General features: G+C 46.4%; 1 protein-coding gene across 4 annotated transcripts in view; it reads left to right on the top strand.

Annotated features, from left to right (window-relative positions):
- LOC139532080 (MAGUK p55 subfamily member 7-like) overlaps nucleotides 1-13,755 on the top strand; it is a 255,470-nt gene that overhangs the window by 165,508 nt on the left and 76,207 nt on the right. For 3 of the 4 annotated variants that reach the window (XM_071329210.1, XM_071329212.1, XM_071329213.1), the window contains 5 exons: nucleotides 1,641-1,722; nucleotides 2,445-2,530; nucleotides 3,198-3,272; nucleotides 10,178-10,374; nucleotides 11,378-11,445. In XM_071329210.1, the coding sequence (XP_071185311.1) occupies nucleotides 1,641-1,722; nucleotides 2,445-2,530; nucleotides 3,198-3,272; nucleotides 10,178-10,374; nucleotides 11,378-11,445 (508 nt within the window). The remainder of the gene's footprint in view (nucleotides 1-1,640; nucleotides 1,723-2,444; nucleotides 2,531-3,197; nucleotides 3,273-10,177; nucleotides 10,375-11,377; nucleotides 11,446-13,755) is intronic. The other variant, XM_071329214.1, reaches the window with a different exon arrangement.

Raw genomic sequence — 13,755 nt, 5'->3', positions numbered from 1 at the left:
TAACCTTTGAATAGAAATCAACACGCTTGGCTCTGATTACACCTATCTATTGCCGTGGAAATTCAGTACTGAGAGAGACTTGGTCATTTCTTCAAACAATCATCTTTATTTAATATCGATTAATTATTGCAATAATGAGACCATCAGCCCAACAGTCTTGACTGACTGTTAGGCTGAGAGTCTAGCCTTTACAGACGATGCACAGTTTTTATATAGCTGATACCAAGATTGCTTAGTCAGTCATTTCTAACCTTCCCATAAGCCACCTTGGTCATCTACACAGGATGGTCTTTTACTTAGTTTTCCAGATGCCAGGAAGATGACACAATGAGGCATTGTTCTCAACTCTTCCAGGCTCTCACTATCTCGAGTCACACACACCACATCTTGTCTATAGAATGCTAGCTTTTAGGTTTTTATCCCCAACATCAATCAATTGTCAGCTTCAAGCGATCTCTAGTAGAACCCATGTCCTCAACACCCAGACTAGCTGCAGGGTGCTAGAGTGGAGACCATAAAACACACAATGAGAAGGACAGAAATATCTTACTGTTTGTTAAATAAATAATTGTTACATATCTAACAAATAAGGTGAATACCAAATTTTTCCCTCACACTATACATATTTTACATTGTTTGCGAGATCAGACATCACTATAATGTGTTCATTTTCGGAAGTTCCTTTCATTTCAGCGCATCTAATTTGTAAACATTTCAACTGTATTCAATTATCCCTCAATTCCACAAAAAATGAACACCCATTCAAATAAAGTAATATTTATTCCCTTTCTTGTGATACAAGTGTCGATGACGAGTTAAATCCCTGAACAAGCGTTCTTATAATGTATTCCATTGAACCCATTTCAGCCAATACCGGGGTGTGTTTGACAGGTCATTACAAACATTTCCGCAGTTGTAACGTTAACGGGAAGAAAACAACAGGCACAAGCAAGAGTATGAAAGAGTTGCAGGAGTACAATGAAAGCAATCAATCCAGCGAGATTTCAGTACTAAGTGGATTCTGTACCCCTCAAACACAGAAATAGATGGCTGTAAAAGACAGATCCTCAGGTGGGCGGGGCATGCACAATGCTACAGAGAGGGAGAGAGAGTGAGTGTCTGGATGAATGCTTGCTGCTGCGTAAAGGATTGAGGGCTAGCTACCTTCTGGGAGATCACCTCTCTCTCAGTCATTGGCTAGTCCTGGCAGACAGGGGCCCAAGATGGATGTCTATTCCAGGAAAGATTTTTACTGAAAATGGCCAGCTGTACTTTACAGCCTGTGCTATGGCCTTCATGTCAACCAGTGATGAGATTCACCTCAGTGTGGTAGATTGAAGTGGGGTTGGGGTTGGAAACCGTATCATGTTAGAAGAGATGGTTGACCAGAAAATGTTTGTTGGACGTTGATGATGGAATTTCTGTGTAGTGGTACACGTGTAACATCATATAATACGGAATCTGTCTCCTTTTTTCCTCCCCACTGTGTGTGTGTGTGTGTGTGTGTGTGTGTGTGTGTGTGTGTGTGTGTGTGTGTGTGTGTGTGTGTGTGTGTGTGTGTGTGTGTGTGTGTGTGTGTGTGTGTGTGTGTGTGTGTGTGTGTGTGTGTGTGTGTGTGTGTGTGTGTGTGTGTAACACAGGGAGCCACAATAAAGTGTGATGAGCACACAGGAGCCATCCTTGTTGCCAGGATCATGAGAGGTGGAGCTGCAGACAGAAGTGGTAAGTTCTCTCTCTCCTTCTTCTTTGTCTCTCTTTCTCTCTACGATCGCTCCCTGTCTCTTCCCCCACCCTCTCTCTCTATCGCTCTTTCTCTCTCTGTTGTGCCCCCTGTAATCAGTGTGTAATGTAAAGTGTATTCGTGCCCTGTAGGGATCTCACAGTGTGAAATTGATATGTAGGGGTGATTTGCCAAGCCCAATAATCACTAATACCACCATGAAGGAGAACGACACACTGCTGGAGAGCAGAGAACAACCCCCCGAAATGTGTGCGACTAAAGCAATACAGCCTCACACATACATTATACTCAGTTTAATACTTATGTATTGTTTAGCCTGATATTAACTTCCAAAGGATTTCTATTAGGTAGGTCAGTATTTGCTATTATGTGTATAGCTGTGTATGTATGCACTCTGTGATATATGTCTGTGTCTTCTTGACTTGTTGTCTCCTTCCTCTCTCTCTCAATTCAATTCAAAGGGCTTTATTGGCATGGGAAACATATGTTTACCTTGCCAAAGCAAGTGAAATAGATAATAAACAGAAGTGAAATAAACAGAAAACATTACACTCACAAACGTTTCAGAGGAATAGAGACATTTCAAATGTCATATTTTGGCTATGTACAGTGTTATAACAATGTGCAAATAGTTACAAAGGGGAAAATAACTAAACATAAATATGGGTCTCTCTCACTCTCCCTTGTCTTGTCCCTGTTCCAGGTCTGATCCATGTAGGGGACGAGCTGAGGGAAGTGAACGGGATTCCTGTGGATGACAAGAAGCCTGATGAAATCCTCCGCATTCTGGTGTGTGTGCGCGTGTGTACGTGCTTGCGTGTGTGTGTTAGTCAATGCTTGTGTGTGTGTGCTATCATTGACCTGCTGTTTATAGTTGTGTTTTGGCCCCATGGCTATAGAGATTTACAGTCTTGTTTGTAGTGGCAGGACTCTCTCCTCCTAACTCATCCTCACTGGTCAGCCATGTCCCTTTGATTCCTCTATGAGTTAATGGCTAGGCTAAACTCTGGCTGCCCCTTCTGAACCAGCAGGCCCAGGAGCAGGCCTCTGTTTGGGACATGTTGCGCCACATAGTCCCCCTGGACGATACATGCAGGGAGGGGGTTCCTGTAGGGGTCTTTGTAGTCCCTCCAACCACACGCACACACACACACTGCCACAGTCCTCAGATCAGCTCTGGGGAGATGGAGCTGGAGAGGAAAGAGAAAGATAGTTTGGAACTGGTAGACTGTTAAAAGCAGTCCTCTTGGCTCTCCTCTTCCCTCTGATCCACTCCCAACAGTCATCCTATCCGAATGGCCCTCTATTGTTGAAAAATAAAACAGCTATTCATTTTAAAGCTCTCTCATTGGGTCTTTATTTTTTCCTCGCTCTCTCTCTCTCTCTCTCTGGTTCTTTCTATGTCTTTCTCTTTCTCCCTCTCTCTCTATCTGTCTATCTCCTGTCTGTGTTTCAGGCCCAGTCTCAAGGGGCCATTACGTTTAAAATAATACCAGGTATCAAAGAGGAGGCGCCGAGCAAGGAGCCCAAGGTAAGGTCCTACTGCTGTCCTGCCGTACTCATTATGCTGATGGGGTTACACACATGGTTTGAGTCCAAAGTGGCATCCTATTCTCTATTTAGTGCACTCCTTTTGACCAGGGCACATAGGGCTCTGGTCAAAAGTAATAAAATATTTAGGGAATAGGGTGTCTTGATTTTGAACAGGGCTTACAGTGCATTCGGAAAGTATTCAGACCCCTTTTTCCTCATTTTTTTTATGTTACAGCCTTATTCTAAATTGTTTTCAATTGTTTTTTCCCTCATCAATCTACCAACAATACCCCATAATGACAAAGCAAAAAGAGGTTTTTAGAACATTTTGAACTATCACATTTGCATAAGTATTCAGACCCTTTACTCAGTACTTTGTTGATGCACCTTTGGCAGCGATTACAGACTCAAGTCTTCTTCTCAAGTCTTCTTGTGCTTGGCACACCTGTATTTGGGGAGTTTCTCCCATTCTTCCCTGCTGATCCTCTCAAGCTTTGTCAGGTTGCATGGGGAGCGTTGCTGCACAGCTATTTTGAGGTCTCTCCAGCGATGTTCAATCGGGTTCAAGCTCAGGCCCTGGCTGGGCCACTCAAGGCCCAGGAGCCACTCCTGCGTTGTCTTGGCTGTGTGCTTCAGGTCGTTGTCTTGTTGTAAGGTGAACCTTTGCCCCAGTCTGCGGTCTTGAGCGCTCTGGAGCAGGTTCTTCCATCTCCAGCTCTGTCAGAGTGACCATCAGGTTCTTGGTCACCTCCCTGACCAAGGTCTTTCTCCCCCGATTGCTCAGTTTGGCCGGGCGGCCAGCTCTAAGAAGAGTCTTGTTGGTTCAAAAATCTTACATTTTAGAATGATGGAGGCCAATGTGTTCTTGGGGTCCTTCAATGCTGCAGAATTGTTTTGGACCCTTTCTTGCTCTCTGGACAATTTCTTGGACTTCATACCTTGGTTTTTGCTCTGACACCCACTGTTAACTGTGGGACCTTTATATATAATATTATAATTTTTATTATACAAAGACAAAGAGCTGTGAGACAGAGGTTTAATCCTGGACACATGAAAAGCTGGGTGTATACGGAGGGTGCGGGGCAACAGAAGATGAACAGCAGAGGGGCTAAGGATTTTAGAGAAGGTGAAAGGGCCGATGAAACGGCCCTTTCAAGGACCAGAGTACAGGCTGGCTGATGATCCAATGAGGGTGCAGAATGCCTTCCAGAACCGAGACGAGAACTGAGGACCATGATCGAACACCATGTCGACCGGAAGTCCATGGATCCGGAAGATGTGCTGCACCATGAGCTGAGCCATATCCTTGGCTGAGGGTAACTTGGGAAGAGGAATAAAATGGGCGGCTTTAGAAATATCCTATCCACCACCGTCAGAATCGTGGTGTTGCCATCTGACGTAGGAAGACCAGTAACAAAGCCCAGGAATATATGGGAGGAACAGGGAGTGGTTGAAGAAGGCCGGCCGAAGCCTTCCGCAGATTCTTATTTTGTGCACACACAGTGCAGGCGGCGACAAATGCAGAGACATCAGGAACCAGTGTCCGACGGGTGCCTGGATGGCAGGTCAGTTTCGAGGAATGTGACCATTCCAGGACTGGGGACAAACATCCGGTTAGCCGGAATCCCCCACGTTTGTATAGCCCCACTGTGCCTTACGGACCAGGCTCTCTTTACCCCAGGTGAGTGCAGCCGCTAGACAGGAGGTAGGGAGGATGGTCTCGGGGTCAGACGGAGTAGCAGCGGGGCTATACAAATGTGGGAGTGCGCCAGGCTTCACATTCTTGGACCCTGGGCGGTAGGAGAGAGTGAAATTGAAACGGGGGAATAACAGTTCCCAACGAGCTTGCCTAGAGTTGAGGCGCTTGGTGGTGCAAAGATATTCCAGGTTGTTATGGTCAGTCCACACTAAGAATGGGTGTTTCCGCACCCTCCAACCAGTGCCTTCACTCCTCCAATTCCATCTTGAGGCGAGGAGTTCTCGATTTCCCACATCATAGTTCCTCTCAGCAGGGGTAAGACCCTGCAGGGGTGCAGCTTTTGGTCCTGGGCAGAACGTTGGGACAGGACGGACCCCACTCCGGGAGAGTGGCTTGCTGCCTAATAGAGAATCTGCAGAATTGCTCCAGCAATGTATTGAATGCATGGTCATGGTGTTCTGCCAGGGTATGGAGTCCTTCCATAAGGCTTTGCAGTAACTCCTTGTGTCTTCCAATGGTGGCTCCTTGGGAAGAGACAGCGTTGCGGATCTTGTCCAAGTCTGCTGAGTCAGTCATGGCCAGTGCACATTACCAAGGCTCAGGCTAAGACCCAGATGCAGACATAGGAGGCGGATATTATGAGACTCAGAGTTTATTATAGTACAAGGGGCAGGCAAAGGTAAGTCAAGCCAGGCAAAGAGTCGTAATCCAAATCAGAGTCAGGCAGGTACAGGACGGCAGGCAGGCAGAAAGGTCAGAACTGGGAAAACTAGGAAAAACAAAAACTAGAGCACAGGAAACACGGGAACACGCTGGTAGGACTTGATGGGACCAGACAAACTGGCAACAGGCAAACAGAAAGCGCAGGTATAAATACACAGGGGGGAGATGGGAGACACGTGGTGGTGGGTGACAATAGAGGAAATTTGGTGCTATTTCAGACCTTGTGTGAGTGGACTGAGAGGTCCTCTCTAGCTGCTTACTGCCTCTAGTTCTGGAGTCTTAGTCTGCATCCCAGATGATACCTTATTCCCTATATAGTGCCTATAGCGCACTACTTTTGACCAGGGCCCATGAGGCACTATATGTGACCCGTTTCAGGAAACTAGGTGTATTTTGCAAGTCACGACTTCACAGGAGAGCCATTTGAACATTTAAAAAATATATATTTTTATTATCAAAATGTGTTTTTTGGCAGAAATGCTCTTTCATATGCCTTAATAACAAACGTGTCTGTAAATCTGTAAAAAGGATGACTGCTATGGTGTGTGGTCATCCACACCCCCTCCCAAAATGACTGCTGTGCCATTTTTTCCCCTTGCATTACTTGACATAGATCCAGAAAAACTAGATGTGTAAACTAGATGTGTAAACTAGGTCTGTTGTCCAGGCCTCTGGCAGTCTCTATGGGGGTGCCACAGGGTTCAATTCTTGGACCGACTCTCTTCTCTGTTTACATCAATGATGTCGCTCTTGCTGCTGGTGATTCTCTGATCCACCTCTACGCAGACGACACTATTCTGTATACTTCTGGCCCTTCTTTTGACACTGTGTTAACAACCCTCCAGGCGAGCTTCAATGCCATACAACTCTCCTTCCGTGGCCTCCAACTGCTCTTAAATACAAGTAAAACCAAATGCATGCTCTTCAACCGATCGCTGCCTGCTCCTGCCCGCCTGTCCAACATCACTACTTTGGACGGCTCTGACTTAGAATATGTGGACACCTACAAATACCTAGGTGTCTGGTTAGACTGCAAACTCTCCTTCCAGACTCACATCAAACATCTCCTATCCAAAGTCAAATCTAGAATTGGCTTCCTATTCCGCAACAAAGCATCCTTTACTCATGCTGCCAAACATACCCTTGTAAAACTGACCATCCTACCAATCCTCGACTTCGGTGATGTCATTTACAAAATAGCCTCCAAAACCCTACTCAATAAATTGGATGCAGTCTATCACAGTGCCATCCGTTTTGTCACCAAAGCCCCATATACTACCCACCACTGCGACCTGTACACTCTCGTTGGCTGGCCCTCGCTTCATACTCGTCGCCAAACCCACTGGTTCCAGGTCATCTACAAGACCCTGCTAGGTAAAGTCCCCCCTTATCTCAGCTCGCTGGTCACCATAGCAGCACCTACCTGTAGCACGCGCTCCAGCAGGTATATCTCTCTAGTCACCCCCAAAACCAATTCTTCCTTTGGACGCCTCTCCTTCCAGTTCTCTGCTGCCAATGACTGGAACGAACTACAAAAATCTCTGAAACTGGAAACACCTATCTCCCTCACTAGCTTTAAGCACCAGCTGTCAGAGCAGCTCATAGATTACTGCACCTGTATATAACCCATCTACAATTTAGCCCAAACAACTACCTCTTTACCTACTGTATTTATTTATTAATTTATTTTGCTCCTTTGCACCCCTTTATTTCTGTCTCTACTTTGCACTTTCTTCCACCGCAAACCAACCATTCCATTGTTTTTTTAGTTTTTATTTTACGTGCTGTGTTGTACTCACTTCGCCTCCATGGCCTTTTATATTTTTATTTATTTATACATATATTTGTTTGCCTTCACCTCCCTTATCTCACCTCACTTGCTCACATTGTATATAGACTTATTTTTTTTTTTTTTCACTGTATTATTGACTATATGTTGTTTTACTCCATGTGTAACTATGTGTTGTTGTATGTGTCGAACTGCTTTGCTTTATCTTGGCCAGGTCGCAATTGTAAATGAGAACGTGTTCTCAATTTGCCTACCTGGTTAAATAAAGGTTAAATAAAAATAAATAAAATAAATAAAATCTAGTAAGTCCAGAACTGGCATAGTCCTTTAATGGGTCCTTGACAATACAATTGCTAAATTACAAGCCTTGTTGGTTAAGCCGCAGAAAACGCGAGCAACCTTCCCACTAGCCATGATTGGCTAAGATAATGAGTGGTCTGTAGCTAGCTAGCTAGCTACATGTCTTAAGCTAAAGTGTATAACACCCGTTGAATATGGCCGGTGTCAGTAAACGTTGGCAAAAAAGCGTAATGAAATTGTTGCCAGCAGAGCTGGTTAGGCTGTTTTCATGTTATCCAGAGGTAATCAAATCATCGGCCAGAGCGTCAAGTGTGTGCTCCAGTTGCAAGATTCACTATTTTTTCTAAAATAAGTTGGGAAAAAACTACTTTTGGTGTTCACACGTGTATTCGTTTTTTTAAATTAAGGAATCAAATGTAAGTCATATTTTACATTGCTGGACACATATCAATTAAGCAACCATCAACAAATTGACTCAGAAAAACTTGTGTTGAACTGATCTGTAGAATGTGATATGGTTGCTTGTGTCTGGGTTTCTGTTGTGGCTGTAGGTGTATGTGTACTGTAAATGTAGTTGCTTGTAATGTTAGGTGGGTGTTTTAAATCCACCGTCTGGCTGTATCCTGTATTCTCCAACTCATAGTAGTGATGTATAGTCTTTCATAGACATTTATCAATAACAGAAGGGGGCTAGGGAGAGTAGGGGGCTCAGGTCAAAACACAAGCTGGAATATCATTTGTCAGAACACAGGGTACATGTGTGCATGTATGCATGTATGTGGGGGTGGATTGGAGGGGGGTTGTACTCTCTGTCATACTTTAATGGTTTTAATATGTCCATTTCAGACATCAATCTAAACCTGTGTATCGGTGCCAGAACTTCAGCCTCCCCTCTGCGAAGAGCTAGTTTACTATTTTTCCTGGGCTACTATAAATATATTGAAGTGTGGGCTAATTGGGTACACATGTGTATAACTGTAAAAGAACGAAAGATGGACAAGGGGAGAGGGAGAGACAACCGGGAGCTTTCAGCAAGGATGTAATTGGTTTATTATGCTCTAGGGCTGTTTAGCCAGACCCAAACAAAAGGTCCCCATCTGAAACATAATTTCACTACATGGCAACAAAGCACTCCACCCTGGCACATGCAGAGACGAGCAGAGACTTTGTCCTCTTTATCACCCTCTCTCTCTCTCTGTCTCTCTCTCTCTCTCTCTCTCTTTCTCTCTCTCTCTCTCTCTCTCTCTCTCTCTCTCTCTCTCTCTCTCTCTCTCTCTCTCTCTCTCTCTCTCTCTCTCTCTCTCTCTCTCTCTCTCTCTGTCTGTCTGTCTGTCTGTCTGTCTGTCTGTCTGTCTGTCTGTCTGTCTGTCTGTCTGTCTCTCTGTCTCTGTCTGTCTCGCTCTCTCTCTTTCTCTCTCTCTGTCTCTCTCTCTGTCTCTCTCTCTCTCTTTCTCTCTCTCACGCTTTCTCTCTCTCCTCTCTCTTGTTCTATGCACATGCTCACCAGTGGCTAAGGACTTGTAATTTACTGTGACACTCCTGTAGCGTCTTTGAGTGAGGATGTAGTGAGTTGTTTTCACTATAAAGTTAAAGATGTGCCTCTCTCAGGTCTTAGCTCTGTTGTGTTGATGACAAGGTGTGTCCCTGCCTCCCCTGACTGCCAAGATAAATTAGCCCATCTCGGAAAAAACTTTTTTTCCCTGTTCAGTAGGGAAAGATTACTGATGTTAATTTGACCTGCGAATCAGCCCAAATCACCAAGTGGAACGAAGCAGGAGTCACATTTGGAGGCTCTGACTCAGTCGATGTTAATGTCTCGCCACGCTCGGAGACGGCTGAAAGACTTTAGTCTTTAGGGGTGTTCCTCCCCCCATTTCCCTATATAGTGCACTATTTTTTCACCAGAGCTCTATCTGCCCTGGTCAAAGAAGTGGACTATGTAGGGAATAGGATGCCATTTGGGACGCCGGCCATATTGATGGAATAACCAATAGAGGCCTGGGCCAATGGTTGCAGGTAATAGACTCCTGATTGCATAGACCTTTCCTGGCCAATCACGTTAAGCGACAGTGAAGGGCGTCTGTTCTGGTTCCGAAGCCGGGATAAGCTCACATGGCTGTAGCGACGGCCTACCTTGATGTCGCTACGCCGACTAGCGGGAGAGGAGACGCTGGAGTGTGGAAAGGTAACTGCTGTCATGTTTTTTCTGTCTTTCTTTGTCTCTCCACCACCTGTCTCTCTCTCTTGTCCTCTCTCCCTCTCCCCCCTCTCTCCACCTTCCCCTCTCTCTCTCGCTCTTTCTCCACCCCCCTCTCGCTCTCGCCTCCCTTCTCCCTTCCTCTCTCCCTCTCTCAACCCCCCCTCCATCTCCCTTCCTCTCATCTCTCTCCAGATGTTTGTGAAGACACTGTTTGACTACGAACCAGCGGAGGACAAAGCCATCCCGTGTAAGGAGGCGGGCCTGACCTTCAAGAGGGGAGATATCCTTCAGATCATGAGCCAAGATGATGCAACCTGGTGGCAGGCCAAACAAGACAGCCATGTCAACCCCCGCGCCGGCCTCATACCCTCCAAACAGTTCCAGGAGAGGTGAGTGAGCTACCTAGACAGATCCTAACTACCTACCCCCGACCCCCTCTCCCTCCTGTCACCCTCTCCCCCAGCCTTGTGCCCTTCTAACTGTTCCAGGAGATGTGAGCTACGGGTCAGACAGCTCCTCTACACCCCCTAAACTATGTACTTCAACTCCACCTCTCCCCCATAACCCCTTATCCTCCTCACCCCCCCCCCATAACCCCCTGTCTGCCTGGCACCCTACTACAAGCCCCCCCCCCCCCCCCCCAACTCCCTGTCTTCCTCTCCTCTCCACCTTTCCCCCCTGGCCACTCTCCCCTTTTCTCAGCCAGAGGCCAGGGTAAAGCCTTTCTATATGCCTGTCTGTCTGCCACCCTCATTACAAGCCCAGCCCTAGTGTTTCACTGCCGTCACAATGAAAGGAATTACTTTTTCCCTCTCTCTCTTTCCTTTCCCCCTTCCATTCCTCTCTCCATTTGACTTTTTCTTCCCTTTCTTTCGCCTGGCCTCACACTGCCAAAATACTTTGGATTTCCGCGCACGTCTGGCCCGAAATGAGTAATGACAGAAAATGATAGCACTGGTACTGATCCACTTTGGAAGGGGAGTGGATGGAAAATCGCACAGTGGCGTGCTTAGATGGCTGCTGATGTGCAACACAGGGCTGGAGGGCTGGGGCAGTTTCTTGGCGACCGACGAGCAGCTTTTTCAATAGCAGGCATTGTGTTTTTTGTACTTTCTTATCCCACCTCTCTCTCTCTCCCTCTTTCTCTCTCCCTCCTCTCTCTTTTTCTCCCTCTCTCTCTCTCTTCTGCTTCTTCTTCCTTTTCTTTTTCTCTCTCTTTTTTGTCCTAAAGCATGAACGGAATGGATATTTAAGAATGTTTCTGGGTATCATAGCAGAAAGTGTTTATTAATCCCAGTGCGGCTGTGAAAGCTGATGGTTTTATTGTGCTTCTTCTCCCTCTCCTCTCTGTCTCTCTCCTCTTTCCTCTCCTCTCTTCTTCTTCTCTTCTAGGAGATTTGCACTGCGTCAGCCCGCCGCCCATGTTTTTCAGGCCCAGAAGATCTCCAACAGAAGATCATGTAAGAATGTATCACAGCCACACACACAAGCACACCCAGATATCATCTATGCATATATATCCTGCCACTAGCCAGTCACTCCCTCAGTGGAACAGAACAGGTGCCTTAGTGAGGGCCTTCAGCATACCTGACAGGGAGCACATGGGGATAGCTGACACGAGACTGGTCCACTAGGCTCATATGTTTATGATTGATTAACGATCAGGTGTAAGCCCTACACTCTGAAACGCTCCAAGGCTGCAATGCTGGTGCTCATCTAGGGAAATGTTGTGTCTGGCTTGCTCCCTCGCACCCTCCCTCTCTCTGTGTTGATATGTTGTATATTTGGGTCTGCCCTCTGGAAAACCTCTCCCTATCCACTATAAGTGCTGCTCTGCAAGGTTTAATGAAGAATTAATGAACCGATAGGAAATCGACTGTATGTGAGGATGTGATAGGGGCTCATTCTCAGAGCTGTAAATTAACCACCCGCTAGCTGAGCACCGCTCTGGTTTACACATTAACATGTTTTACTGTGTGGGAACATGTGGTCCTTCTGCCTCAAGACTGCAACACACACACACACACACACACACACACACACACACACACACACACACACACACACACACACACACACACACACACACACACACACACACACACACACACACACACACACACACACACACACACACACACACACACACACACACACACACACACACACACACACACACACACACACACACACACACACACACACACACACACACACACACACACACACACACACACACACACACACACACACACACACACACACACACACACACACACACACACACACACACACACACACACACACACACACACACACACACACACACACACACACACACACACACACACACACACACACACACACACACACACACACACACACACACACACACACACACACACACACACACACACACACACACACACACACACACACACACACACACACACACACACACACACACACACACACACACACACACACACACACACACACACACACACACACACACACACACACACACACACACACACACACACACACACACACACACACACACACACACACACACACACACACACACACACACACACACACACACACACACACACACACACACACACACACACACACACACACACACACACACACACACACACACACACACACACACACACACACACACACACACACACACACACACACACACACACACACACACACACACACACACACACACACACACACACACACACACACACACACACACACACACACACACACACACACACACACACACACACACACACACACACACACACACACACACACACACACACACACACACACACACACACACACACACACACACACACACACACACACACACACACACACACACACACACACACACACACACACACACACACACACACACACACACACACACACACACACACACACACACACACACACACACACACACACACACACACACACACACACACACACACACACACACACACACACACACACACACACACACACACACACACACACACACACACACACACACACACACACACACACACACACACACACACACACACACACACACACACACACACACACACACACACACACACACACACACACACACACACACACACACACACACACACACACACACACACACACACACACACACACACACACACACACACACACACACACACACACACACACACACACACACACACACACACACACACACACACACACACACACACACACACACACACACACACACACACACACACACACACACACACACACACACACACACACACACACACACACACACACACACACACACACACACACACACACACACACACACACACACACACACACACACACACACACACACACACACACACACACACACACACACACACACACACACACACACACACAGACTCCCTGAAACCGCCGGCCAGGCAGTCTTACGACAACACACACAGACTGACAGGACTTAGCTAGGAAACAAGCGGCTGGAACAGACAGAGGCCTCAACACTTCACTATTTCACATGTTAACTCACTAATAGCCACACACACTTACCTGGTGCTGTAATAACACTGTTATTATGACACTTTACAATATTAACAGTGAAGTGATTAACAGGTAATTACAAGGTAATTAACACTTTAGACAGAAACCAACTATGTCTGTCCTGAGGTGTTTATTTCCCTATGCAGCCCCAG

Source organism: Salvelinus alpinus, chromosome 10 (genome assembly GCF_045679555.1).
Source record: "Salvelinus alpinus chromosome 10, SLU_Salpinus.1, whole genome shotgun sequence".
Taxonomy (NCBI): domain Eukaryota; kingdom Metazoa; phylum Chordata; class Actinopteri; order Salmoniformes; family Salmonidae; genus Salvelinus; species Salvelinus alpinus.
The sequence above is the reverse complement of the archived record's forward strand: the minus strand, read 5'-3'. Positions and strand labels throughout refer to the sequence as shown.